The 24,456-nt window shown below is 36.2% G+C and overlaps 1 protein-coding gene across 2 annotated transcripts; it reads left to right on the forward strand.

Annotated features, from left to right (window-relative positions):
* The first annotated feature begins 1,436 nt into the window (after positions 1-1,436).
* LOC148653737 (U2 snRNP-associated SURP motif-containing protein) lies at positions 1,437-24,184 on the forward strand. 2 transcript variants are annotated; one of them, XM_088649040.1, is made up of 24 exons: positions 1,437-1,570; positions 2,877-2,961; positions 3,557-3,668; positions 4,150-4,262; positions 6,433-6,500; positions 7,186-7,283; positions 9,693-9,757; positions 10,529-10,694; positions 11,739-11,947; positions 12,390-12,433; positions 13,558-13,662; positions 13,748-13,814; positions 14,273-14,442; positions 14,841-15,003; positions 15,429-15,508; positions 16,852-16,939; positions 17,082-17,210; positions 17,953-18,130; positions 18,664-18,765; positions 19,195-19,258; positions 19,567-19,720; positions 21,146-21,256; positions 22,902-23,143; positions 23,701-24,184. In XM_088649040.1, the coding sequence occupies exons 2-24, from the start codon at positions 2,884-2,886 to the stop codon at positions 23,825-23,827; spliced, it is 2,733 nt and encodes a 910-aa protein (XP_088505166.1). In that variant the 5' UTR covers positions 1,437-1,570; positions 2,877-2,883; the 3' UTR covers positions 23,828-24,184. The 2 variants fall into 2 exon arrangements, 1 of the variants encoding a protein (XP_088505166.1); XR_015941743.1 differs by lacking the exon at positions 23,701-24,184 and having other exon boundaries at positions 7,186-7,241; positions 19,567-21,256; positions 22,902-23,031.
* Positions 24,185-24,456: the final 272 nt, after the last annotated feature.

Genomic DNA, 24,456 nt, shown 5'->3' on the forward strand with positions numbered 1-24,456 from the left:
GGGATATCTTTTGTCAAAGTACTTCAGTTTCTTCTCACAGTCCATACGAATAAATACTCTCTGATTCAACCATAATTTGCACACACATATGAATGAAGAATGGTACAGTGGCACTGTGGTTACATTGCTGCCCCATAGTGCTGGGTCCCTGGGTTCATTTCCTGGGGTGCTCTCTGTGTGGAGTCTGTATGTTCTCCCTATGTTCAAACTCTGGTTTCTCCCCACAATCCAAAGACCTACTTGTAGGTTGATTGGCTTCTTAGAATATTATCCCTGGTGTGAGTGTGTGTTTGTGTCAGTGTGTGCTTTGCAATGGACTGGCATCCCACTCAGGGTGTATCCTGCCTTGCAGCCTTTGCTCCAGCTCCTTTGCAACCCTATATTGGATAAAACAGTTAGAAAAAGGATGGATGTAAAAGCATATGGGGGTGTTCTGTGATAGATTGGTGTCTGGTCCAAATTGTAGTTATGCCATGAACCCTTTTTCTGTTGGGTTAGGCTTTGATTCAAAGCAGTTATGGAAAATGGATGGATATAAATACAGAACCACAATGCTTCCAATTATAATACATGTATTTAGGATTGGACATTCTGCAAATCCTTTTTTATGCAAAATTGTGAGTTTACAAAGGGACTACGAATTAGAAAATCAAAGATTTTTTTCATAACAATGTGTAGAAAATGGAGGGAAGTTAACTTTAAAAAGGATGTATAGGACAAATGTTTGATAAAGTACAAGTCAAGAGAGCAAAGGAAATAATAAAAAAGTAGAAAACAAACATTAGACAAGTTTTTGTGAGAGGAGACCTCATGCCCGCCTTTTCTCTTTAAACTAATGTATATTTTAACAAGCCTAACTCATTACAGTAGTTACAAAAATGTACTATAAATACACCAGTTAAAACAAATCCACTCAAATGGACACAACATAGGCATATGACACTGTTCAGAGAGAAATTGAGTTACTATTCACTTGTTTTGCAATGACAATAAAATGATTTGAGTGGACTATGATGTGGAATTTTTTACACACAAAAAACACATTCACTGAGTGAAACCAAAATGTTCTTATGGGTGCACACGCTTGGAGAAAATAAACTCCACAGTAAATTCTCCAGCAAATGTTCTTAACTGACATGTAATTTCTGCATAAACTTGTTTTAATGTGATCATATTTGTTTTCATAACAAAAAGGACGGTAAATCAATATTGGGGACAATGGCTGCTTAGATAAAAAAAATATTAACGATCTTATGGGAGAAATGTACTTGTATTCATAAGTTTAGCTCGCTTACAATCTGCATGTCAAACATTAAAGATACGACATATTATTACAGTTTTTATTTTCCTTTTTGTACGTTGAAACGGGACACTTTCATTTTTGTTCTGAAAACATTCCCCCAGTCAACCTTTCGCGGTGCATTCTGGGAAGCTGAGTTTGCTTGGCAGTCATTGGTTGGCGAATAGCGTGATGTCACGTTACGGCGTACAAGGTACATTTTGGACAACTCAACATGGCGGATCAATAACAAAATCTCTGGTGCGGTGGCAACATTTGAGTAATATATCTGTAAGTTCCACATCAGTCTTTTATCCTGGTGATATGCTATCGTGAGTCGGTGACACCTGAGGTATATATATTTTAGGCTGAAGCGCAGTAACCAGCATTGATAAGTGTATTTTAGCCCAGTACCTTCTGAATTACAAAAAGGGTGGGGGCGCGCTAATGAAAATGTAGACTAGCTGCGTTTGCAAGCAGACGGTTTTATTTAACTGCCAGATGGCTTTTTAATTAATAACCTACTGTAGGGCGAAATGCATGAAGGAACTGCAATCAATCGTACTCAGATGCAGTTCTCCTTATTACTTCTGTACTGGTCGACTGCAGCATACAATTAGTAGTACTGAAAAAAGTCCAAGTGGTATGCGACACGTCGTGGGGTCTGCCGTGAAAACCACGCTGTAGTTTTTTTCTGTATTTTAGGTGCTAGTTTCACGTTCCGAGTGCTTCCGGTTTGTTGTACCACAGGGAAGCTGTTCAGTAGCGTCGATGTGGTTTGAAAATGCAGTGTTAACAGTGGAGTTGAGAACAATCAATAGGGTATCGTTCACAAATGGCGCCGTTGAATCCTGACCAAGGATATTCTATTTAACGAATGGAAAACGAGTTTATACACTACTTTATTGGGTCTTTTTTTATTATGTAAGTGATCGCAAGTAAACCTACTGGCCATCATCAATAAACGTATTGGTAAATATCTTTTTTTGACCGGTGTTGATATCGCAGCGTTTTAACACATACTTGTAAGAATGTGTTGTATATTGTATGTTGTAATAATGTGTTGTATATTGTCGGTACTCTACGTAAAACATTAAGAGAACCCAGTCTTTTTAATTAGTTGCAAGGTTTTAAGACGTGATTACTTTTTTACTCATTTTCATTTTTTGGAGATTTATATGAGGCGTTTTCCAGGTGTCTGCGTTTTCTCCAGGACATCCACTCCCACAGACATGCTGTCTGGGATATCTGGTGTCTCTGAATTGACCCCTTGTGTCTCTGTGCCCTGCAGTGGTCTGGAGTCCCATCTAGGTTCTGCTCCCCATGTTCTCAATAAAATGTTACATATACATTTATGCTTCCCTTGTTTGTTTCTTTTCCTGTGCTGTTCATTAGTACAGTACTCCAGTTCTTTTTTTAACCTAATATATCTTCTGCGTGCTAAAATTAAACCGTTACTTCATAATAGTCATCAAAAGTTTCCACCAAGCATGGACAAGCTGGAGTTTTTTTGATATACAATATTAAATATCCTTCTCTCAGCTCTTTACCTTCCTGATATTACTGATTAATATGTCTGTCCTTTTTGTTTTTGCAGTGGAAAAATGACTGACAGAAAGGTGAAAACTTTAGGTGCCAAAAGGCCACTAAGTAAGAAGGAACAAGAGGAACTGAAGAAAAAGGTATGTTTCATTCAACTTGACTATCCAGCACAGGATCTGCAACCTTTAAGCCAACTACCTCTTTTGTAGTGACAAAAACTGCGAAAGTGGTGCCACAGGGGCATGTGTGACCCTTTAGCTACATTCAAAGAGAACTTTAGAATTGCTTATACAGTAATTCAGGGTAATGCTTTTTGAAATTTGAATTTGATGGCCCTAATTTTCCATCTAGGCGACTGGATCAATTTGTTTAATTTTGTATGCATGTGAGTCTGTAGGAATATTGCCTACAGGGAGAATCAAGACCATTGCTTTTAACAGCTACTGTTATGTTTAGCAACAATTTTGAATGTACGGGGTTCAATTAGTTTGCTGTTTACTAGAAAAGAGGTGTACATTCAAATAAGTGAGACTGTCATATCTGTTGGTTTATAATACATTTAGAGCTCATACTGACAATTTTCAGTCATTCAAAGGCAGTTTATTCAACTTATGCAGCACTAATTCCTGCTTGCGCATTAGCTAGGCTATCAAAGTGTGTGAAATGTGAAATCTTTAACATATTATTGTCACTGACTGCAGCAAGTGTAATGTGGACTGTTCCTTTCCATTGCAGGAGGAGGAGAAAGCAGCTGAAGTTTTTGAAGAGTTTTTAGCATCATTTGACAGCAATGATAAAAGTGGTGTCAAGACCTTTGTGCGAGGTGGCATTGTAAATGCAACTAAAGGTACGTGGTTCACAAACTGTAGTTAACCGGGTATCGTTTTCAGTATCGTTTTGTAGACCATCCACTCTTTGGGAGGATCAGTTATGAATCCCAAAACTGAGATACAAGAGGCTTATTTGTTGCTCAATGTATGAGGTTAGGACAGTGGTAAGATGTTGTTAAAACTGGCCTTAGATCGTTGATTTCCATAGACATTCCTTGACAACTGATGACAACCTGTTGTTGGAGAAAACTGCTGCTGTATGCTCCTCAGCATTAGAATGATAATCACTTCAGTCGCTGTTGTATGAACCGCTTAGCTCGAGTACAAGTGCAGATAGGGCTGTGTTTAAAGATGCAAACCTTCAAAGGTCATGTTAAACCTTTAATAATAAGGGTCTGTATACAGTCCACAGAGAGGCTAGGATTAGGTGTTCCTTGAAAATAAAACTAATTTTTATAACCCTGCTCCTGCCTTTGTCTTTTGATTTTCTTTGTTCAGAGGAAGAAGCCGCTGAAGTCAAGAAGAGTAAAGTTTACCGCCCAGCTACAAAATTTGTACCAGCACCACAGAATGTTTTATCTACACCAGCGCCGCCTGAAGCTAAGAAGCCTGTATGTACAAAAATGTGTTCTCTTATAAATGAAAACTATGACTGTTTATATGAAGATTATAAGACTGGTAAAGTGTGAAGTGAAGCAATACTCTGTTTTCAGACATTTAGTTGAGTAGATTTTATCTTCATAGGAACATTTCTTAATCTTTTTGACTACCAATCTTTAGAGGTAAAAAGATGTATGGAAGAAAAACTGTACATGGTTTTGTTTATGTATCAGTTTCCCTGTGTATTATTATCTCCAATTAATTTTTCTTACAAACTAAAAACAGGCTTTTCAAGGCTGAGAATCCAGTAGACACAGAAGGTGTTACTTCTGCTGTTGTCTACAGTAACGCTTCAGTGTTATCCTGGAAATTCTGCCCTAGCTTTTGCTCACTGATAATGCCGTGTCTGTTAGTAATGAGGTGCTTGACTGAAGTTAACATACAAGATATATTCATATTGTGTGGAATATGGAAATATTTTGTAGCCTTTTATTAACCAATATCTGTCCATCCATCCATTTCTATTCATAGCCTGTCTATGGGGCTCGTTGTTTTTAACTTAAAAAAAAATCTTAGTTATCCACTTGGGTCCTTATCCTAATCCATCATGTTATTAAGGCCGTTGATGCTATGAGGTTACGAACCTGTACTTCACAGAGCTGGCAGTGATATTATCATCTTCTCTTGAATTTCTCCATTTGAAAGATAACTTAAAAACATTCCTACTTGGTGCTAGGAATGTATGCATATTAATGTTCTCATCTAACCATTTCTTGAATAAAGCCAAGGTATCAGTTTCAACAGTCCTATTGAATATCTAGTTCAGAGAAGTCTTAGTCTTTTTTTTTAAACAGTTTGAGAAATATGAAATTTAACTCAGATTCCTTTATAGTCTTCTCTGTCCAAAACTAGTAAAATTCAATTCATTTATCCTTTCAGTGTAGGATAGTTCTTTAAGCCCATCAATATACTGGGTTGCTCAAATTTGGTTTCCTAAGCAGCAATAGCATTTCTATGACAGAGTATTCTAAATGAGTGCATTCTTTCTTACTGCATTTTTGTGATTTTAACATAACCTTCCTTAGTTTTAAGTTCCGATTGCCTATTTTATTCCTTCCTCAAGGTATTTGTGTGTCTTCCTACTTGGGTACCATCTGGAAACTTTGTTAGTTTACTAACACAATAATGCAAATTGAAAAGATTAGTGGTCCTAATATAGATTCTGTGATACTTTCACCATTTAATGGAAAAATCATCTGAGTTAAATGATTACAATCCATACATTTTGTTGGGTATAATTTATCTGCATCCTCCTCCTGAAAATACTTTTTAGACTTAGCAAAGCAATCTGATCTAAGATTTTGAATTTAAATTAAAACATATGGTGGAATCTTTAAAATTGTTTTAATAAGTTATTGTATAGATGCATCACATAATAAAAGTTTCCACAGTTTGAGCATTTACCTCTTACCTACTCCATTTCCTGTCCTAAATAGTTCTTAATCCAAGTAATGCATTAGCTTAAATGCCTTTCACCTGCATTTTATTTATATAATTTTGAGGACCTTTATCAAAAGCCTACATCATATCGCGTGCTCAGTTTGTATAACACTTTTACTGGTTCAGAGAATCTTAAGGAAAAATCTACCTTGTCTAAATCCATGTTGACTGTCGATTAGAATTTTATTTCCGTACAGCTGATCCTCTGATTTTGTTCTGTTGGTTCCATTACCTGGTGTGTAATAGAAGTAAGACTTGTCGAATCGCTTTCATTGCTTTTGTTACTCTTTTTATGGAGTGGAGCTACATTAGCAAATATCTATGCTGTATAATCCCTGTCCCAAGAGACCGTTAGAAGAGTTTTGTGAATGTCCTATGAAAAACAGTTCTTGTTTCCTTACATAGAATTGGTAGAATACTATAAGGCCCTAGATATTTATCTTAAGTATTTCTAATATCTGTAACACCTCTGAATCTTCTGTGCTGATATTCTTTAATATAGAACTTTGTGTCTTGGTGTTCACAGTGGAGTAATAGGAACTTTGCCTGAAGGCACTAGTGTTTTTTTGCAATTGGAATCAAATTTAGTTGTCTGTGTAACCATCCATTTTAATATGGAGCAAAGGGCAAAGTATGACATTACCATTCTGCAAAGTAACCAAAGTAATTTCTGATTCACAGGGCTTTAAAAAGAAAGCAGAAGAGAAGAAGAAGAGCAACCTTGAGCTTTTCAAGGAAGAGTTAAAGCAGTATGTTTTTTTTATAAAATATTTTGTCTCCAGTTTTTCTTTTTGTGCCTTTCCAGTTTTGGTATTTAAATCTTCACGGCTCACCATTGTAACCCTGTGTGAGGGCTTTAAAAGGTTTCAAAATGCTTATTGTTGACCGAGTTACCGTTTTATGCCCCGTGAGCTGTATGGTGCCTTATAGCAAAGTTAGTGTGGAATGGAAGAAATATGCATCTCTCGCTGACTCTTCAAATCCTGGCTGAATTGCAGTTACATGACAAAGAATACGTTGCCCATCTCTGGGCAGCTGTCTTATGCAACTTTTAACCGTGGGAAAAGTTGGCAAATTGTTTTAATTGAGAAATTTTGGACAGTCAGTTTATGATGGAGCTTTGATCCAGTGATATCTGGATTTTAAGGCTAGTGAGCAAGTGGCATAAGAACATAAGAAAGGTTACAAAAGAGAGGAGGCTATTGAGCTGATCTTGCTTGTTTAGTAGTTAGTAGTGAATTGATCTGAGGATCTCATCCTTCCGTTTCTTAAAAGAAGCCAGGATATCAGCTTTAAAATCTGATCTGGACTCCCACAACCTTTATAGTTTTGACAATATAACCAAGCCCCTATCTTTATGTTGAGTAGAATCCTTTGTGCACATGGTCCAATGTTTAGTTGTGTACAATTATGAATCTTTATTTTATTTTTTAGGATACAGGAGGAGCGGGAGGAAAGATACAAAAGGAAAAAATTAACGAATGAGCCAGGTGGTTATGGAGACATAGATACACTGCAGTCTCGACGGTCATGTAAGAATACATTTGCCCTCTGTGATAATTTTGTAACGTGTCAAGCATGCCAATAATTCAGTTATTCTTTCTAAAATCTGATCAGTATTGAAATGATTAATAATTATAATTTGTTGGCTCAAGCCTGTTCTGAAAACAAAATCATAATCAAGCTGATAAAATACTTTGTTTGATACAACATGCTATTATGATTCAGACTTTCTGGACTGCTTACTATAGGCATATCGAAAGATAGAGGTAAACTAGGATAAACTTATATTTCACAAGATGAGGAATGCCAGTCTTCAAAATGAGGAAAATATATAGGTTCCATCATAATTCGTTTAGAAATGATAACAGATTGCTAAATTGAATTTGAAGTAGTACACTGAAATATTGATTGTAGCTGTCATCACTGTTACAACAGGTGGCTTTTCTATTGTTGGTACTCACACACATCTTGTTACTAATGCTTAATATATTCTTTTACCTGAAATCTTACATTATTGCATGTTTTTGCTGGAGTGCCCACATATTAAGTTTCAGACACAAGACACAAATGGCACCCATTGAAAGAAAACATATTTGATTTTTGCAGTGCCATTCCTCACCTTTGGGGCAGTTGAGAATAGTGGTTTGGCCTCAGTGTTGCTTCAATACTCTTAAATTCTTTGTATCCCGTGAAGTTTTCAGATTTATAGGCTTTAAGAGCATGACACTAACCTTGAACTGAAGACATCAGCTTGCATTTGGTTAAGTGTGTGTCCTCAAGGCTATGATCAGTCTTCATTCATAGCTCCTTGAGAAACACCTTTGTCCATACTTTTATCTGATGAAAGTGCCAATAGTTGGTGTTTTCCAGTGGCAGAGTAGGACATCAGATAGACAGAGGTCCCAGGAATAGACCCTGCAAGCGAAAATGCATGTTTTCAGTGCCAAGAAAAATGTTGTGAACGAGCTACAGTAGTCGGTGTTCTTGTACTGTTCAGATCTAAAAAGCAAATATTCATGAAAGTCTTAATAAAAGGGTGAAGCCTACCTCATGACAAAAAAGCATGACAAAAACAAGATTTGTGTTATTAACAAAATGAAACATCAATAAATATCCTTGTGTGAATAAGTATTTAAACCCTTAGATTCAGTAACTCTTGGCACCTTCCTGAGCACCAAAGATATGTAGTAAATGTTTCCTGTAGCTGTTTATCAGTTTTGCATCAGCTTTTATGAATATTGGCCCATTAATCCTTTCAGAATTGCTTCAAGTTAATGACATTTGATGGTTTGCTTAAGTGAATATCTTACTTTCAGGGTTAAGGCCTGGACTTTGACTTATACAGTCCAAAAATGTGAAATGTATTCTTTAGCCATTCTGTTGTAGATCCGCTCCTACAATGTCTAGGTGCATGACCTACTTTCATCTTTGCTTCAGCTGACAAATGGATAACCTGACATTCTCCAGAACTTGCTGATACAATGCCAAATTTATGATTCTATAAAATATGCCAAGCCATCTGGTTCTTGAGGCAGCGAATGGCCCCAAAGCATGATATTCCTACCACTGTGCTTGACAGTTGGGATGAGGTTCTCCTGTTGTTATCTTTGTAATCTGTGTTATCTTTTGCTGCAAAAAAAAACATTTTTTATTGTGGCCACTTTTAATTTGACTGTCTAGAGAACATTCTTTTATTAGTCTTGTGAGTCTTCCGGGTGCTCGTTGGTAAACCTGACATGGGCAAAAGTGATTTTTAGAAAGCAATGGTTTCTTCCTGGATATCCTCTTATGAAAACCATTCCTATTTAGTCTTTTCCTGATTATTGAAGAATGAACACTGCTGTAAGAGAGGCCTGCTGATCCTTAGTTCCTAAATCCTGAAGTTATGAAAAATCAACTAGGAAGTCACACAGGTCTTGGGGCGATCTTGGCAGTAATCCTTGGTCCCTGGTAAAAAATTGAATATTTTCCATTTGTAGACTCTCTGACAATAGATGGAACCCTCTACCACACTGATGATCTTGATCTACTCTTTTTCTGAGGCCCCCTGAAATCTTTTGACTGTGACTTGATGTTGCCCTAAATCTGAATGATGAAGGCCGAGTTCAGTTTCTCACCACCATATAAAACATAGCTGTCCAATCTCAGTCCTTGTTCACTTGTTACTTCATTATTTATCTACCTAATTCTAATTATCCCCGTAATTGTGTTCAGTAAACTAGGGACTAACTTATTTCATATATACCGGTTCTTTATTTTTTTCAATTTTTGTACTTCATATTCCATTGTGGTTTGATTATAAGGGTAAGAACATATAATACCCATAATTACATTGGGTTCAAACTTTTATTGTTGGCATTGTATATATTTTCAAAATTCTTTTAAAAATGTTGTTTTATCTACCACTTAAAAACGTTTGATGTTTGTTTTTTTCCTAGTGTTTGATGACGATACAGGGGCACCACAGACCACTAATTTGTACATAGGATGCATTAACCCAAAGGTAACATCAGAAGTTCATTATGCTTAAAAAACTTCGTCTAGATCTGCATTCACATTTTCTACTGGGGCACTGTTCAGTATAAGTATTTGCCATCAGATGCTGATGGGGCTGTAAGTGGAATATCTTGTGGACAAAATATTAAAAACAAACAAAGGTCTAATAATCCTCAGGTATTATTTTGTCAGCCTTTACATATGCATTTTTGGGCTATTGTTAGGACAGAATCTTGTTAGCAGTGAACTATACTGTGTATTTAGAGAGGACTATAAATCATGTTTCCAAGATTGCTGGCTTGTCATGGAACTTAATATAGCAACTGTACAATATGTCTGCGGCTAATGATGCGTGGTGCTGTCATGTGCCTTTTCCAAGGCAAAAGTTTACTTCCACTGCATACATCAAGGACAGATAATGTACTTGAAATGGATCAGACTGTCCTATAATGATATGAGCTTTGTGTGACTCAGTTATAATTTTTAATTTACCTGCATTCTAAAGAAACAACACTTAAGATACAAAAAGAAAAACATGGTAAATTCTTTCTGGTCAGTTTTTCAAAGTTGTGTAATTGAACAGTTTGTTATTAACTCAAGTTTGTAAAGTCAATGCACCACTGAGTTCCACTTTAGTGCTCAGGGAAATGAAGTGATTCATAACGGCCCTTTATGTTTTTATGTGGTGTGTTTTAAGCTGTCAGAGAAATTTAACGGGCATAGACCATTTTTAACTGCTCTTAACTGGTAACGATATTAGATTTTTGTTTTTCTCCAGATGAATGAAGAGATGCTTTGCAAGGAATTTGGCAAGTACGGTCCTTTAGCCAGCGTAAAGATAATGTGGCCACGAACTGATGAGGAAAGAACAAGGGTTACTAACCGGGGCTTTGTAGCTTTCATGAACCGCAAAGATGCAGAAAGAGCATTACAGGCACTTGATGGTAAGTAACTAATTGGTTTCATTGCAAAGGTAGCTGTTTTTAGGATTATTTGTTTATCACAGAACATAGAAATTATATAACTACCTGTATTGAGGATTTGGCCGATCAAATAAAACATTGATTTTTTCATCTAGCGCTTAAGTTAAGAAGAGGGATATTGACAAAATAATACATTTGGTAGTTAGAGCTTAAATATTGTCAGTTCTTTCACTGAAAATAGTAGTCCTGACACTATGCACAAATATTGCATGTTTACTTTTCCATGAGCATGTTGGTGTTATCTTAAGTGATAAGGATAACAAAAAACTTCAGACATCACACAAACTAATATTCAGGACAGTAGTTCTTGCATGTCACATGTAGCACTCCCTAGAGCTTAATGACCCTAATGCACTCAGAAATGGACAAATTATTGTAAGTATATGACTTCTTTCGTAGAACTAATTATACTCAGGTAAGCTTGTCCTCTAATCTGATGCAATGGAGGAGGCAAATTTGTATTTAAAAAGGAAGCAAATAGTTGTACAAATATGCAAATACCTCTGTTTTCCCTAAATGTGGTTTTGAGTCTTAATAATGCCAGACATTCTGCTTTTAAAATCTGTGTTTTTGGAGTAATTAAAATAATGACAAGCACAAGAGCGCCAGGGTGAATCATTGCTAATAGAGTAGTGTTTAGTGAGGCATTGGTGTATTAGATCTAGCACACAACACGCCTCCTAATACTGCCTCTAATCGTGGATATCTGTTATACGGAGTTGGACAACAGCTATGTGGGGGGAGTTCTGAAACCCAATGTTAAAAATTAACCTAAGCAGAAAAGAACTCCTCTGGCATGGAAACCAGCGGGGGTTTTTTAGGAGTGTTTAGGAAAACCTGGATTGGTAGTATAAGATAATCCCTCACCTTCTTTTTTTGCCTATACAGTTTATTTGTATATGTAATTGTCCTGATTACCTTTGTACTCTTGTTGTCTCGGCACAGGTGTCTCAAGTCAGTTAAACATTTTTTTTACTGACAATCTTTCTTTGTTTTAAAATATAGGTAAAACAGTAATGGGCTTTGAAATGAAGTTGGGTTGGGGAAAAGCAGTGCGTATTCCTCCACAACCGCTGTACACTCCCATCGGCGTGCTTAAAATGACCACACCACCTCCTCCGTCTGGTTTGCCTTTCAATGCCCAGCCACGAGAGAGGTTTAGAAACCAAGACTTCTCAAAGCCCTTTAACAGATCCAAGGAAGAATTTGAAAAGGTAATGTTTCCCGATTATAGCAATGAGGTGTGTGCATGGTTTATTTTGTTTTCAGTTTTAGAGGACAGGATAGTAGTAGTAAGACTTAGATTTACATTGGTCTTGTTATAGTTGTGTGAAGGTAATGTTCAGAAGAGTTTACTGCTAATTTTATTTCAAGTGTACTTCACTTGACAATTATATGTTTAGAACAGGGCATTAAAAAAACAAAGTAAAAAAAAAAAACTAATGCAGTTCCAATATGTACATTAAGCTGCAGAGTTAGAACAGAATTTATGTAACATTTGATACATATCAGATTGTTTTCAGATTATAACATTTTGTTAATTTACTTTAACTATATATCTCTGCTGTATATGATGCTGTATATATCCTGCAGTGTTTCATCTGTATATACTCACTTTCTTTATATTTTTACTATTTGATTTGACTTCACGTACAGACTCTGTCCGAAGCCGTAGTCAAAGTGGTTATCCCAACAGAAAGGTACACTTTCAATCCATTCTTACTACTACTGCTACTACGACTGACCAGCAATTCTTACAACACAAAGTTTAGAAGAAAAAAGGCCCTGTATTCAAGTTTACGAATGTAAAAACAGGAAGCACCCCAGTCCTACGAGCAAATCAGCTAAGAGCTGACTGATAAGGAAGGTATTAATTGCTAAACATGAAATACTAAATCCCTGTTTCTTTTTTCCCTTCTTTGAGTTTTTCAAGTTTGCCTGGGTGTTTTTTTGTGCTATTTATTGTGTATGTTAATTGTCAAAAGCCTTATACAATATGAATAAAAGAACTTGCTCAGAGAATTGGGGACTTCTACTATTAATATCTGTTAAGAATAGTTTGTTTTTATTAAATGGAGTTGATAGCTATATTACTTGAGTGGGATTTTGGTTTTCCGATGGTTGAAAAGATCTGGGAAGATTTAAGATGTCGCTTGGGCCTGCAGAACACCTTACATTGACATACATTACTATAAAGAAAAACATCCTTCCATTTTGTAACAAATGAGTTTAGGTAAACTCAAATGTAGTAGCAAATTGTAACTGAAGTACAGTTCATGCCTTTTCTTTGGGTTTAGCTATGTACTATAATTTCTACCAACTCGAGGTACAAACAAAACACAACGCAGGCATATTTCAGTCATGAACATGTTTTCTAGAGTGGTTGCCTTACTTATTTGGAAGTCTTTTGTTTAGTTTTTCAATTTTTGTGAGAGGCTGTGACTTGGAAAGGGGTTAAGGGATTTTACAGCTTAGATGAAAGCCTGTAGTAGCTAATAGTAGTAAGTAATGCTATTCATAGTAGTTCTTTACAGCTTTCATTTTTTAGTTTTCTGTGGGATTGAATTTCTGCACTATTTGTGACATGGCCCTCGTTTCAGAAACACTGCATGAACCCTTGCAGCACTTTAAGCTAAGCAAAAGAAAGCCTCTTTAGAGTACTGGTCTCCTTGTTTTCTGCTGTTTTTTAAGTGTTGCAGTTTAACACCCAGCATAGCATCAGTGTGATCTCAAGCAGTATGAGAAATAAAAAAAGGTCAAGGCCGTAGGACCTAATGCTTGAGAGGTATTAATATGTCCTGTGTTTCTCCTTGTTTTTTACTAGGAACCTTTTAGGCCTTATCCACAGAATGATAGAATTTGTGGTGCGTGAAGGACCCATGTTTGAAGCCATTATTATGAACAGGGAGAAAAGTAATCCTGAATTCAGGTGAGGATTTAGGCCTAATTTATGAACTTGGTGTTTGTGTTTGTGCAGAATATTTGTCATTCATGGCATGTGTGAACTGTTTCAGATTCCTGTTTGAAAACAAGAGTCAAGAACACGTGTATTACCGGTGGAAACTTTACTCAATTCTCCAGGTAAGATCCCTCTGGATACACTGTTGTAATGAATGTAGTGTATGGTATAATATCAGACTCGGATATTAATAATATATTAAATAAAGTCAGGGAATCAGCCTATTAAAGAACACCCTACACTACTGTTTCTACTAAGAGAACGCCAACTGAGCTGACTAACATTTGGAGTTACATAAATCATCTTTTCAAAATGACAGGGTAATTCCTATTGTTTAAAAACATGAAGACCATAAAACTACAGGTTACCCTGCAACACAGGCAAAGTAGAAAATTAATAGTGGAAAATGGTGTGCTGTTTCTAAATAGGGTGTACCAGGCAAACAAGCAGTTATTGCAACCAGAGTGGAATTAAAGTTCTTTTAGAAGGTCAGTGATTACAAACCAGTCGCTCGGTGTACATGTGCGTATGTTTGTGCATTAAGACTAAACTACAGCTTTATCTGTTTTATGTGCTACAGGGAGACCCCCCAAATGAGTGGAGGACGGCGGACTTTCGAATGTTTCGAGGGGGTTCATTGTGGCGACCACCACTGTTAAAACCTTATCTCCATGGAGATGAGGATGAGAGGGAAGAGCCTTCTTCACCTTCTCAGGAGGAGGAGATAAAGAAGGGACAGCTGAAAGCAGAGTAAGACATAGTCATGAAAAGACAAATCTCTCAGAAACTGGAAAGTTATCTCCCAGAGCACTTTTATAATGTGCTTCGGATACAGTCACTCTGCAGCATGCCTCCCAGTTTCCTAAATTACAGTTGCTGCAGGTGTTCCCCCAAATCTCATCTTTTTCCATTCACCATGTGGTAGGTTATCAGATGTCCAGTAGAATCATAGAAATCTTATTAATGCAGCCAAGAATAATTCTGGTTTATTAAGGATAGAATGAAAGGTTTGCAAAGCAAGGTCTGCAAGCTGTTCAACAGGTAGTACAAGTGTGTTCTTATGACATATATCTTAACCACATTATTCACAGCTCCATATATATATCCAAGTTGGCCTGTGCCCACATGTGTTTCTTTTTTTCCAACAGACACAGAGACAGGCTTGAAAATACCTTGAGAGGGCTGGTGGCTCGCAAGGAGGACATCGGCAATGCCATGGTCTTCTGTCTGGAGAGGGCAGAAGCAGCAGAGGAGGTGGTGGGGTGTATCGCAGAGTCCCTCTCCATCTTGCAGACCCCTCTGCAAAAGAAGGTTGACACAGCTTCCAGCATTTCCAGCTTAGATAAATTAATTTGCACTGAAAAAGAAACTTTTGGATTCTTAGTTATTGTTTCATAGGAAAGCTTTTATGAAGGAAAATGCTTAAAAATTACAGACCTAAACTAAAGTTTCATAAAATCTGGTTTGCTTGTGAAACCGTACATCCCTCCTTTCCATACTGGGGCTTGGCTTAACTATGCATTACATTATTACATTTGGGTGTATCTTTTTGTTTAAAGAAGGTACAATTCTTTAAGAAGCACAAAAGGTGGCAGTTTATTTGCTTAACTCTATGTGTTCAGGATATGATCAATTTTTAAAGTCAATATAATTGAATTCAAGTTTTTTTTTTTTACCAAGTTGTTATTCTTAGTGTTTTAAATTATTCGAATTTAATATTTTTCTCTTTCTTACAGATTGCGAGATTATATTTGGTTTCAGATATTTTATATAACTCTTGTGCCAAAGTTGCCAATGCATCATACTACAGAAAATAGTAAGTAGTGTTTCTCCTATATTTTTATGGGTATGAAATGTGTGATCTGCCCTGTTAGATATACTTTGAAATCAGAAATGTGTATACTTTAAAATTAGACATTTACAGAGTGTATTGGTCAGATCTTAGCCAATTACCAGTTACCATTTTATATTATGGATTACATTGTAGAATTGAGTCTGTCTCATGCAATCTTATATCCTGGTTTTTAGTTCTTTCAGTTCATCCTGATCACTGAACATTCATAAGCATTTCAATAGTTAGGCTATAATAGTGAGGCTCAGCTCAACCCTAAAACTTTCTATTAGTTAAAAATTCTAATTGACTTAACCAATAACTTACACGCCTTTTCTTTTGGGGAACAAGTTAGTTCAGAGGTCACCGCTTTCATTAACTGACTCCAAAAGAAAGCTTTTGGGAAATGGTTGACAACTGGGACTGGAGTGCATTTCAGTTCCTAAATCTACTTCATTACGGATAAAGGTGTGGGTACTGTTGACTTGCAAAGTTATCAATGAGACTTAGTCATTCGTCAGATACTTTGCTCTGCTGTTTGTCTTGTAGCATTGCCATGCAAAGAGAGATGGCTTGATAGACTTTTTCAGCACCCCTATTGCTGAGATCTCAATTAGTGAATAAATATCTGCTCCTTGATTGTATTCCACTTAAGTTTAAAATATCTGCATCCCTGTTGAAGCCTTTTTATGTCATGGGATCACCTTCACTTGAGGTTGTAATGAGGTTAATAGTGTATAATCTGGAAATGCACATGCTACTGGTTCCACCTGTTCTCAGCAGGATTGGAGTTGTTCAGGTCAGGAAAGGTGATGGAGGTCTTTCTCACTCTCTTCAATATAAAATTTCTCCCCAATGAGTCTGTTAGACTTTTTTGTTCCAGCTGAACTCTCAAATAAATCGAAATCTAAGTAATTTAAGTCATCTTAATTGCTTTCAGCTTTTAAACTGTTAGAACCTTTAACATTTTATACAGCTTTAAGGAGCATAAGTGCTAGGTAAATATGAGTATAAGAATGTAAAAAAGTATGTGGCAGTCTCAAAAATAGAGATTCTCTTCTTAACACAGGCTGGGTTTGGGATGTAACTATTTAAAAATATTGTGACGTGTTTAAGTAGATTTTGCTTTTTGCAGAAGTCTAATGTGTTATTCATTCGGGGGATTCTGATATTTTTTATATTGGGGTGTAGAATGAACAATAACCAGATTTTTCTTTTTAGAAAAGGTTTCTTTGTATATAATGTATATTTTTAAAATAAACTTCTGCAATAGGTTTCACATTAATTTTTCTTGTGTAAAGCTCAAAAGGGTTTGTCCTTATTTTTAGCTTTGAAGCAAAACTTCCCCAGATATTTGGTGATATTGGTGAAGCGTACAGAAACATACAAGCCAGACTTCAAGCTGAACAGTTCAAGGTGAGATGGTACAACACTGAATAATTGTACTACATATTTGTTTGCATGCCTGGCTGTTGAGTCATAGCTGAAGATTTCTCTATATGCATGTACGCATATATTTACATTGCATGTTAATTCTCAACTTTTCTTTTCTTCACAGCAAAAGATAATGTCTTGCTTCAGAGCTTGGGAAGACTGGGCCATCTATCCTGAATCATATCTGATTCATTTGCAGAATATTTTCCTTGGCTTGGTGAAGCCAGGAGAAGAAGTGTTGGACAGGTCTGAGGTTCGTGTTTCCTTACAGGATCTTGATTTCCTGAATAATTTAAACTTTAGCCCGTCTTATTTGGAAGGCACACATCACAGTAAAATAATCCAAAAATATCACTTCCAGATTTATGCTTTTCATAACTCGATAGCTGTAGTTTTCAGGAACAAAATAAAAATGTAGGGAAAGTGATGTGTGGTGTATATTGTGTGCTATTTTTTGTGTGATCTAAAAGGTCATCTGAGGAGGGTTATGACAATGGTTAAAACATTTACTTTTATATCACTTCTTATTTGTTTATGTGCTCCATTTCTTTCCTAAGCTAATATGAATTGAGTGGTGATACTTTCACAGCTTTATAGCTATGTAAATGATTTAAACTCAAACAATTGAACAATTGGGAAAAGGAAAGGAAAACTGTGGAAATCCCCTTGTGGAACCTACCATGTAGGTTCTTCTAAAGCTGACCTATGGCTGAAGTTGTTTTCTTATAAACAGAATCTGCACACTGTGGATCACCTTTTGTGCTGCAACTGAAGACAAAAATTACTAGCATAGTAAGAGAATAGGTTGTATTGCAAAAGATTGACAAGGGATTCCTCATTGCATTGTAATATAAAGATATTAGATTGAGAAGTAATTGTACTCTGAGATCTCCTTAGGGACCTCTAGTATTTTGTGGATTGAGTGTGTAAAGGTGTGTAAAGATATTCCAGTGAGTGTCCTGTACAGAATGACCTAGTCTGTTGTTTGGGCACAGTCCCCAGACCTCGATGGTGCACCTCTTGAAGACGTAGATGGGGTTCCCCTGGAGAATGTGGATGGGTCACCCATGCCCAACCTGCCATGGGACCCGGCTTCACTGGATGGGACTCCAGTTGATGATATTGATGGGGTACCGCTGGCCCCATCAGTAGATGACATCGATGGAATGCCTTGTAGGTTGCATTCTAACAATGAATACTCTTCAAAAGGTTTTAACCCTTCTAGTATCAGGTCTTTCAGCAAGTAAGGATTTGTGAATGAAAGGGGCAATGTTCTTCCATTTAAATAATCTGAAAACTTTCGCCATCTGTCACTTGAGTGGTTTTATATTTTATATGATCGATCTCTGTTTCTAACTTGCGTTATTTGTATGTGGGAACGTCATGGGTCTCAGAAAGGACCAGAAGGCCCCACTCTTTGAAGTCAGATTACTGGAACAGGTGTCAAGGACTCCTTTTGCTCATGCTTTCGAGATATTGATTTAGTTCTGGCTTTTGCTTTCTTGTCTTTTTGGAATTCATATTTAAGGGAATAAATTATAAATATTTGTAATGTCAGAAATATATTCTTGTTCCATATTCATTTAATGTGACCCAGACAAGCAGTTGAGATCTTGGAAAGACATAAATGTATTATGAAACATTACATTTAAGTACATTTTGTTTGGCGTAAGGGAAAGTTCCATTTATTTATTTTTTATTCTCAGTACAAGAATCGTCAGTTTTGGAAAAAGAGAAAAAACTGCCTCATGCCAGACTGACTCTGTCAAAGTGGGAACTTGTTGAAGACACAGAGGTTATCCCTCAGGGTAAAGAGAACACCTCTTTTCATGCTCTGTAAGGTTGTCAGGTGTCATAAAGAACTGATAACCTTATCTAAACACAGCAAATAACCATATTATGCATGTTTATACCATAGTGCTCTTAATTTCTAGAAAGTGGAAAATATTATGTGATTATTATTGGTAAATCATTTTGCAAACAAATAATAGGCTTTCTGCTTTTAAGTGGTAGGCTTCTGTCCATTAAAAAAGGTTAGAACAACAAATCTTTAGTATTTCATAAATATTAACATCGCATTTTATTAGGTAAAAATTCAAAATCACTTGCAGCTGAATGTAAGTTTTTCAGGTGGTAGTTTGCTAAATATATATAGTCGGAAGTCTTAGAAATATTTGTAATTGTCGCGCTCTTATTTGAAGCTCCTTTACCAGTTTAAATGTCCCTCATTCCAACAGTAAACACTGAATCAAAATGGGATAATCTTGAGGATCAAAATTCAGACGAAGATGCGATTGTTGGGTAAGGGCTTTTTATGTGCCTTGTTGAAAATTTCTTTGCAACTTCTGAATATAATTTTACCTTTGCCTTCAGTCAGAAAGTAATGCGCACCTCACATATATGGCAAGAACTTCAGTTTTCTGAGAATAAAGTAATACATTTCCAGAGGCTATCCATTGAATGAATTTGAGTTTTTAGTAAATGTATTTCAATTGTTGCGTGCTTACAGTTGGTATAGTTCACAACAGTTCTGTTTTCTTACCTTGTCGTAACACTTTCTTAAGTGAAGGTTGTGATGTCTCATGGTTACATTTTCCCTCTGTGTTTAGCCAGGACACGAAGGAAGCTGCTGAGGATTCGGAGGAAGACAGCAGTGATATGGACTCCTCCAGTCCCTCCAAGTATGATGCAGCTGACTTAAAGACATCCCTGAGCAGTTTTGACATATCGGAGGGAAAGAGAGCTAAACTACGGGAGTTAGAGGCAAGTCACACGTATCATGGTATAGATATTGGCAACAAAAATGTACATTGTGCCAGCATTATTGGTGTAATCTAATTTGTTAATTGTTTAGATTTCATGGTGGAAGGTACCCAAGAAGATGCAACAGAATTTGAGGCTGTGTAAATGACAAGTAGTGAATTTCTGAAAATTTTCTTCTCATCCTCTCTTATGCACTATACTCGTGGGAGTAATCTCATGGGGTCACTGTCTGGTGCTGTTTGACTGAACATTTAAAAAAACATGCAGTGTCTATATTCCATATGAAGATTGTGACAAACGTGGTTAAATAAATTATCCTAGGAAAGGATTATATTTAATCTATTTTTATGTTTCTTTTAAGAAGAATCCTAAGCAGTGCTTATTTATGGGGACACATCTACATCTATGATGTAGAGGCTGGCTTCTACTTATGTTTAACTACAGGAAGCTACTTGGAGTGTTCCCAGGAAATCTGAATCACTAATGGACAATGAAATTGTGGCTTGTCGTCGGTGTGTGTTAATGTGCGACATAAGTCTTTATACTGAGAGTGTCATTATTATTGAGCAGGTTCTTATTTAAGTGATTTGGTATATGAGATGTGAAAATAGCTTAGAAAGTAAAAGCTTGTTCTTTAGTGTAGTATATTCATAGCAATAAACTAGATTTAGTGTACAATAACTGAGATTTGAGCTTATTTTTTCATTTTCTTCAGACTTTCAGCAAAGCATATGTGTGCCTGCAATATATGGAATATTTATTCATATTGAACATTTGCTTTGGCATTTTTATACATGGATCTCTAAACGATTGGTGTCAATGGAAAAAAATACAACTGGAGCAAAAAATGTTCTTAGAGCTGTTCATAGAACTTGGAAAGGATTACTTACCTTTTATGTAGATTTCTTTGGTAATGGATAAAAAACCTGATACAGCAGTCTCGATAGTAGGGTATAGGCTATAGCTTGATCTAACTGGATTATATTTACATGCTTTGACATCTATGTATATCAGATATGATAATACCATACCTAAGTTTCTTATTATAAAAGAGTAAAGTTTGATTCACGATGATGGAGTTCTTCATGAGCTATTATATTTCCTGACCCACAACTCTTTTTTTAGGCTAGGAGAGCTTCAGGCGCTTTGGAACTCTGCTTGAAAAAATAATATTATTAATTGTGATGTTTTCAGTTCTATTTTATAGATTTGGATTTACAAGATAGAGAACTGTTAAGTGTTTTTTAGGTATATTTAAATATTTTTGCACTATTGTTTTGTTTGCAAGTTGCCTGGTATAAAGATATCTGCCAAGTGAGTTTAGAAAATTACGAAACTTATAAGATACAACTTTATAATCAATCAGGATGAATACCCAAATGAAAATGTATGTTATGTGAGTGGCTTGTTGTGTTTTCTTTGCAGTTGAAAGTAATGAAATTCCAAGATGAACTTGAATCTGGGCACAGACCTAAGAAGTCAGGCATGACGGTTCAGCAACAAGTGGAGCATTACAGAAATAAACTCATACAGAAGGTATACCATTGTGTAAAATGTCTTCCTTGATTTTAGTTTCCACTTTCAACCTTTTTATGGCCCTAAAATAGTAATCAGAGTTGACTTTTTCCCAGACATTTCAGGATCATAAATATATAAATTAACTTCCTTGAAGCCTTTACTGTTCAATACTAAATTTAGGTTACTTCCTTTAACTGGTCTGCTGCATAGCTCAAACATAGGGAAAGGAATGGATGGTTAATGTAAAAGTCAAGCAGTTGTCGGGATTGTGAAAATAGGAGAGACTTTGTTGTACAAGATGTTTGAAATGCAATACAGATTTTCATTACTTAAAGGAATGACTGAGTAAGAGAATTCAGGAATTGGGAAATAAGGAAGAGGTTCCAAATATCCTCCTGTGTGTTTCTATTCTTATGCTCGTTGCGATACAGGATAGTCTGTTGAAACACTCTCGTGCTTTGGCAAAAGTTCACAACAATGTTCTGGCAAGTGCAATCTTATTCATTATAATAAGGCTTTGTCCAGCACTTGAAATTCCTGAAGTTTTTTTCTTTTTCATTTGTTTTCTTGGCATCAGTGGGTACAACACTGCCAACACATGGAATGTGCATGTCTTACCAAATTGTTTAGTATTAGAGTTTGCCATTTCAGATGTTTTTGTTCTATGTTATACTGATAGGCAGTGATTTCCCAATCAAGATTTAGTATTAAGAAATGGGAAGGGAAAGGCCAGAGAACAAGCCAAAGAAGGCCATTTGGCCCATTTAGCCTGTTTGGTTGCTAGCAGGTAATTGATCTGAGGATCTAATCCAGCAGTTTCTACTATACTATAATTTTGTATAAACTACTGTACACTTATCAAACATAGCTTCTGCAGAATATTTTATAGCAATAGTTGTAATAATAGTGATATTTAAGATAATACAACACTGTACATTTCTAGAAGAACAGTATCAGACCTAAACGTCCTGCTAGACAGTGTAAAACGAGGCTCAAGCTTGTAAAATGTACTCGTCTTCAATGAAAAATGTAATTTAATGGTAATTACTTTTGCCTGGGTATCTTCTGTCTATTTTTTTTCAAGAGTTTTAATATTTGAAGCAGGTGGCTGCTTTAATGTGGACACTTTATTCTTTTGTTGTCATTTTTGGAAATGTGTTTAGAAAATCATTATATTTAGAGGAGTGACATGCATTGAGGGCATCTGTTAAATTTGTGCTAATGTCTCTATCAGCGTTACCTAAACAGAGAACTTGTAGGGCACATATTTTACTATCTGATGACCTTTTATAAAGTTCATACACCTAAAAATAATTATAACTGCACCTTTGAGACACATTTCCAGCAAGTGATAACACACTGCATTGGAACAAGGTACTAGTCTTACTTTTGCATCAGTTTGTGCAACAAGTAACACTATAATGCATGTTACTGACTATGCCAAAATATATATATTTTTTCTTATGCATGGAAATAATATAATTAATTTTTCAAGTTATCCACATCTTATTTACAGAAACCTTCAACCCCTTTCTACATTTTATTTTCTTTTTTGCAGTCAGTCACTTTCAGAACTTCACTTTTGTCTCAAATTCTGCCCAAGATGCACTAGAATGCTAACAGAGCAATGTTTGAGTCATCTTAAAGAGTGTGTCTTTTTCAGGAGTGTGAAAAAGATGAGCAGGAAAGAAGAGAAAAGGGTATGCAAAAAACAAAAGAGAGAAGCAAGAAAGAGGAAAAGAAGGACAAAGCAGAAGAAAGGACTAAATCGAAGGATAAAGACAAAAAGAGGAGTAAGGAAATGGTTCAAGACCGGGAAAAGAACAGAGGGAGAAGTGAGGATGAGGAGAAAAACAGGGATCGCACCGACAGATACCGAGGAGGCAGCTACTCATCCCCTTCAAAGTAAGAAAATGTGTTCAGTAACATTTTGAGTTGCTTGAAATGACATAAATCTTAGATAGAAAATGTTGTAGCCAACATCAGAACACCACCAATGTCCACTAGATGGCGCATGGAAACTAGCCCTTGTGAATGAAAGAGTATTAACTTTACTTTTGAAACCTCTGTAGTGTTCTGTAGAAAAGAAGAGCTCTGACAAATTGCAGCAATAATTAGATCGTCAAAACTGGTTCATTGTATTTCAGTTCCTGGTCCTACTGTTGTCAATGCCACTATATTATTAGTTAGAAAATTGCGTTATTTAAGAAACACTTTGCCAGAATTGCATTATTACTGTTCACTTCCCCAGTGATTTCAAATGGGGGAACAATTGATTACTTTTTCCATGAAGGTGAAATCTAGCATTAACTATCATGAAGCTATTAACTGCACATTATGTGGAACCTTGGAAAAAATAAAACAGTTGTGAGCTGCGATCCTAAGAAACTAGATCAATTCAGACATCCTCTGCTGTTAGGAGTAACTCATTCTTCTTTCTCGTTTTCTTCTTCTTTTCCAAGAGCGAAATCGAAGTCCCCTAAGAAATCCAAGAGGTCGCGGTCACCGTCACCCAGCCGAAGGTCGTGGAGGTCAAGTTCCAGGTCGCCTCACCGCTCCCACAAAAAGTCCAAGAAGAGTAAACACTGACCCCAGAGGCAGTAAACTGGTGTACATAAACTGCTCCTTCCACTTCTTTTACTGACTGGAACATGACATGGTTTTCTAATGTACATGTACGATCTGTTTCTGTTCTCCAAGACTTTTGTTCCACCTGTGCTTTAACTGATTAAGTAAAGGTTTGGTACATTTTGTAAATGAGTTTTGTAAAGTTTTTGTTTGTATGTTTCCTTTTATGCTTAGTTTGGTTCTTCCCTTTTTTATTCAGCTTCAGTGTTTGTGGTTTTTTTATCCCTTTTCAAATCTTGCTGGCTATTGCAAGAATTCCGATATGTCTGTAATACTTTACAATAAATGACTCTCGTGATGTCAAATGCCTCGGACAAAGCTCATATGATTTTTTTTGCTTCTCTGTGTGTATAGGTCTATCTCATTCAGTCATGAACCTAAATTTGTGCATTTTCTTAGTGCAGATTTTGATTATTATTTTTTTACTAGATTTCTCTTTGTTTGCCAAGCACTCAACAGAACAAAATGTTTGGTAGAAAATGTATTATTATTATTATTATTATTTTGTGTGATTCCAATATCCAAGATGACTGGCAGTCAGTTTTATAATGCATAGGATATATTATTCATGTGTATGTATATTTGTGTAG

This window comes from Lepisosteus platostomus, chromosome 10 (assembly GCF_059453375.1).
Source record: "Lepisosteus platostomus isolate fLepPlt1 chromosome 10, fLepPlt1.hap1, whole genome shotgun sequence".
NCBI classification, from domain to species: domain Eukaryota; kingdom Metazoa; phylum Chordata; class Actinopteri; order Semionotiformes; family Lepisosteidae; genus Lepisosteus; species Lepisosteus platostomus.

Bases quoted from the DNA above. Each gene is read 5' to 3' on its own strand.
- LOC148653737 (XM_088649040.1), top strand. From the start codon at position 2,884: ATGACTGACAGAAAGGTGAAAACTTTAGGTGCCAAAAGGCCACTAAGT. The intron at 6,501-7,185 runs GTATGTTTTTTT...TTTATTTTTTAG, and splicing joins TTCAAGGAAGAGTTAAAGCA to GATACAGGAGGAGCGGGAGG. The intron at 10,695-11,738 runs GTAAGTAACTAA...TTTAAAATATAG, and splicing joins AGCATTACAGGCACTTGATG to GTAAAACAGTAATGGGCTTT.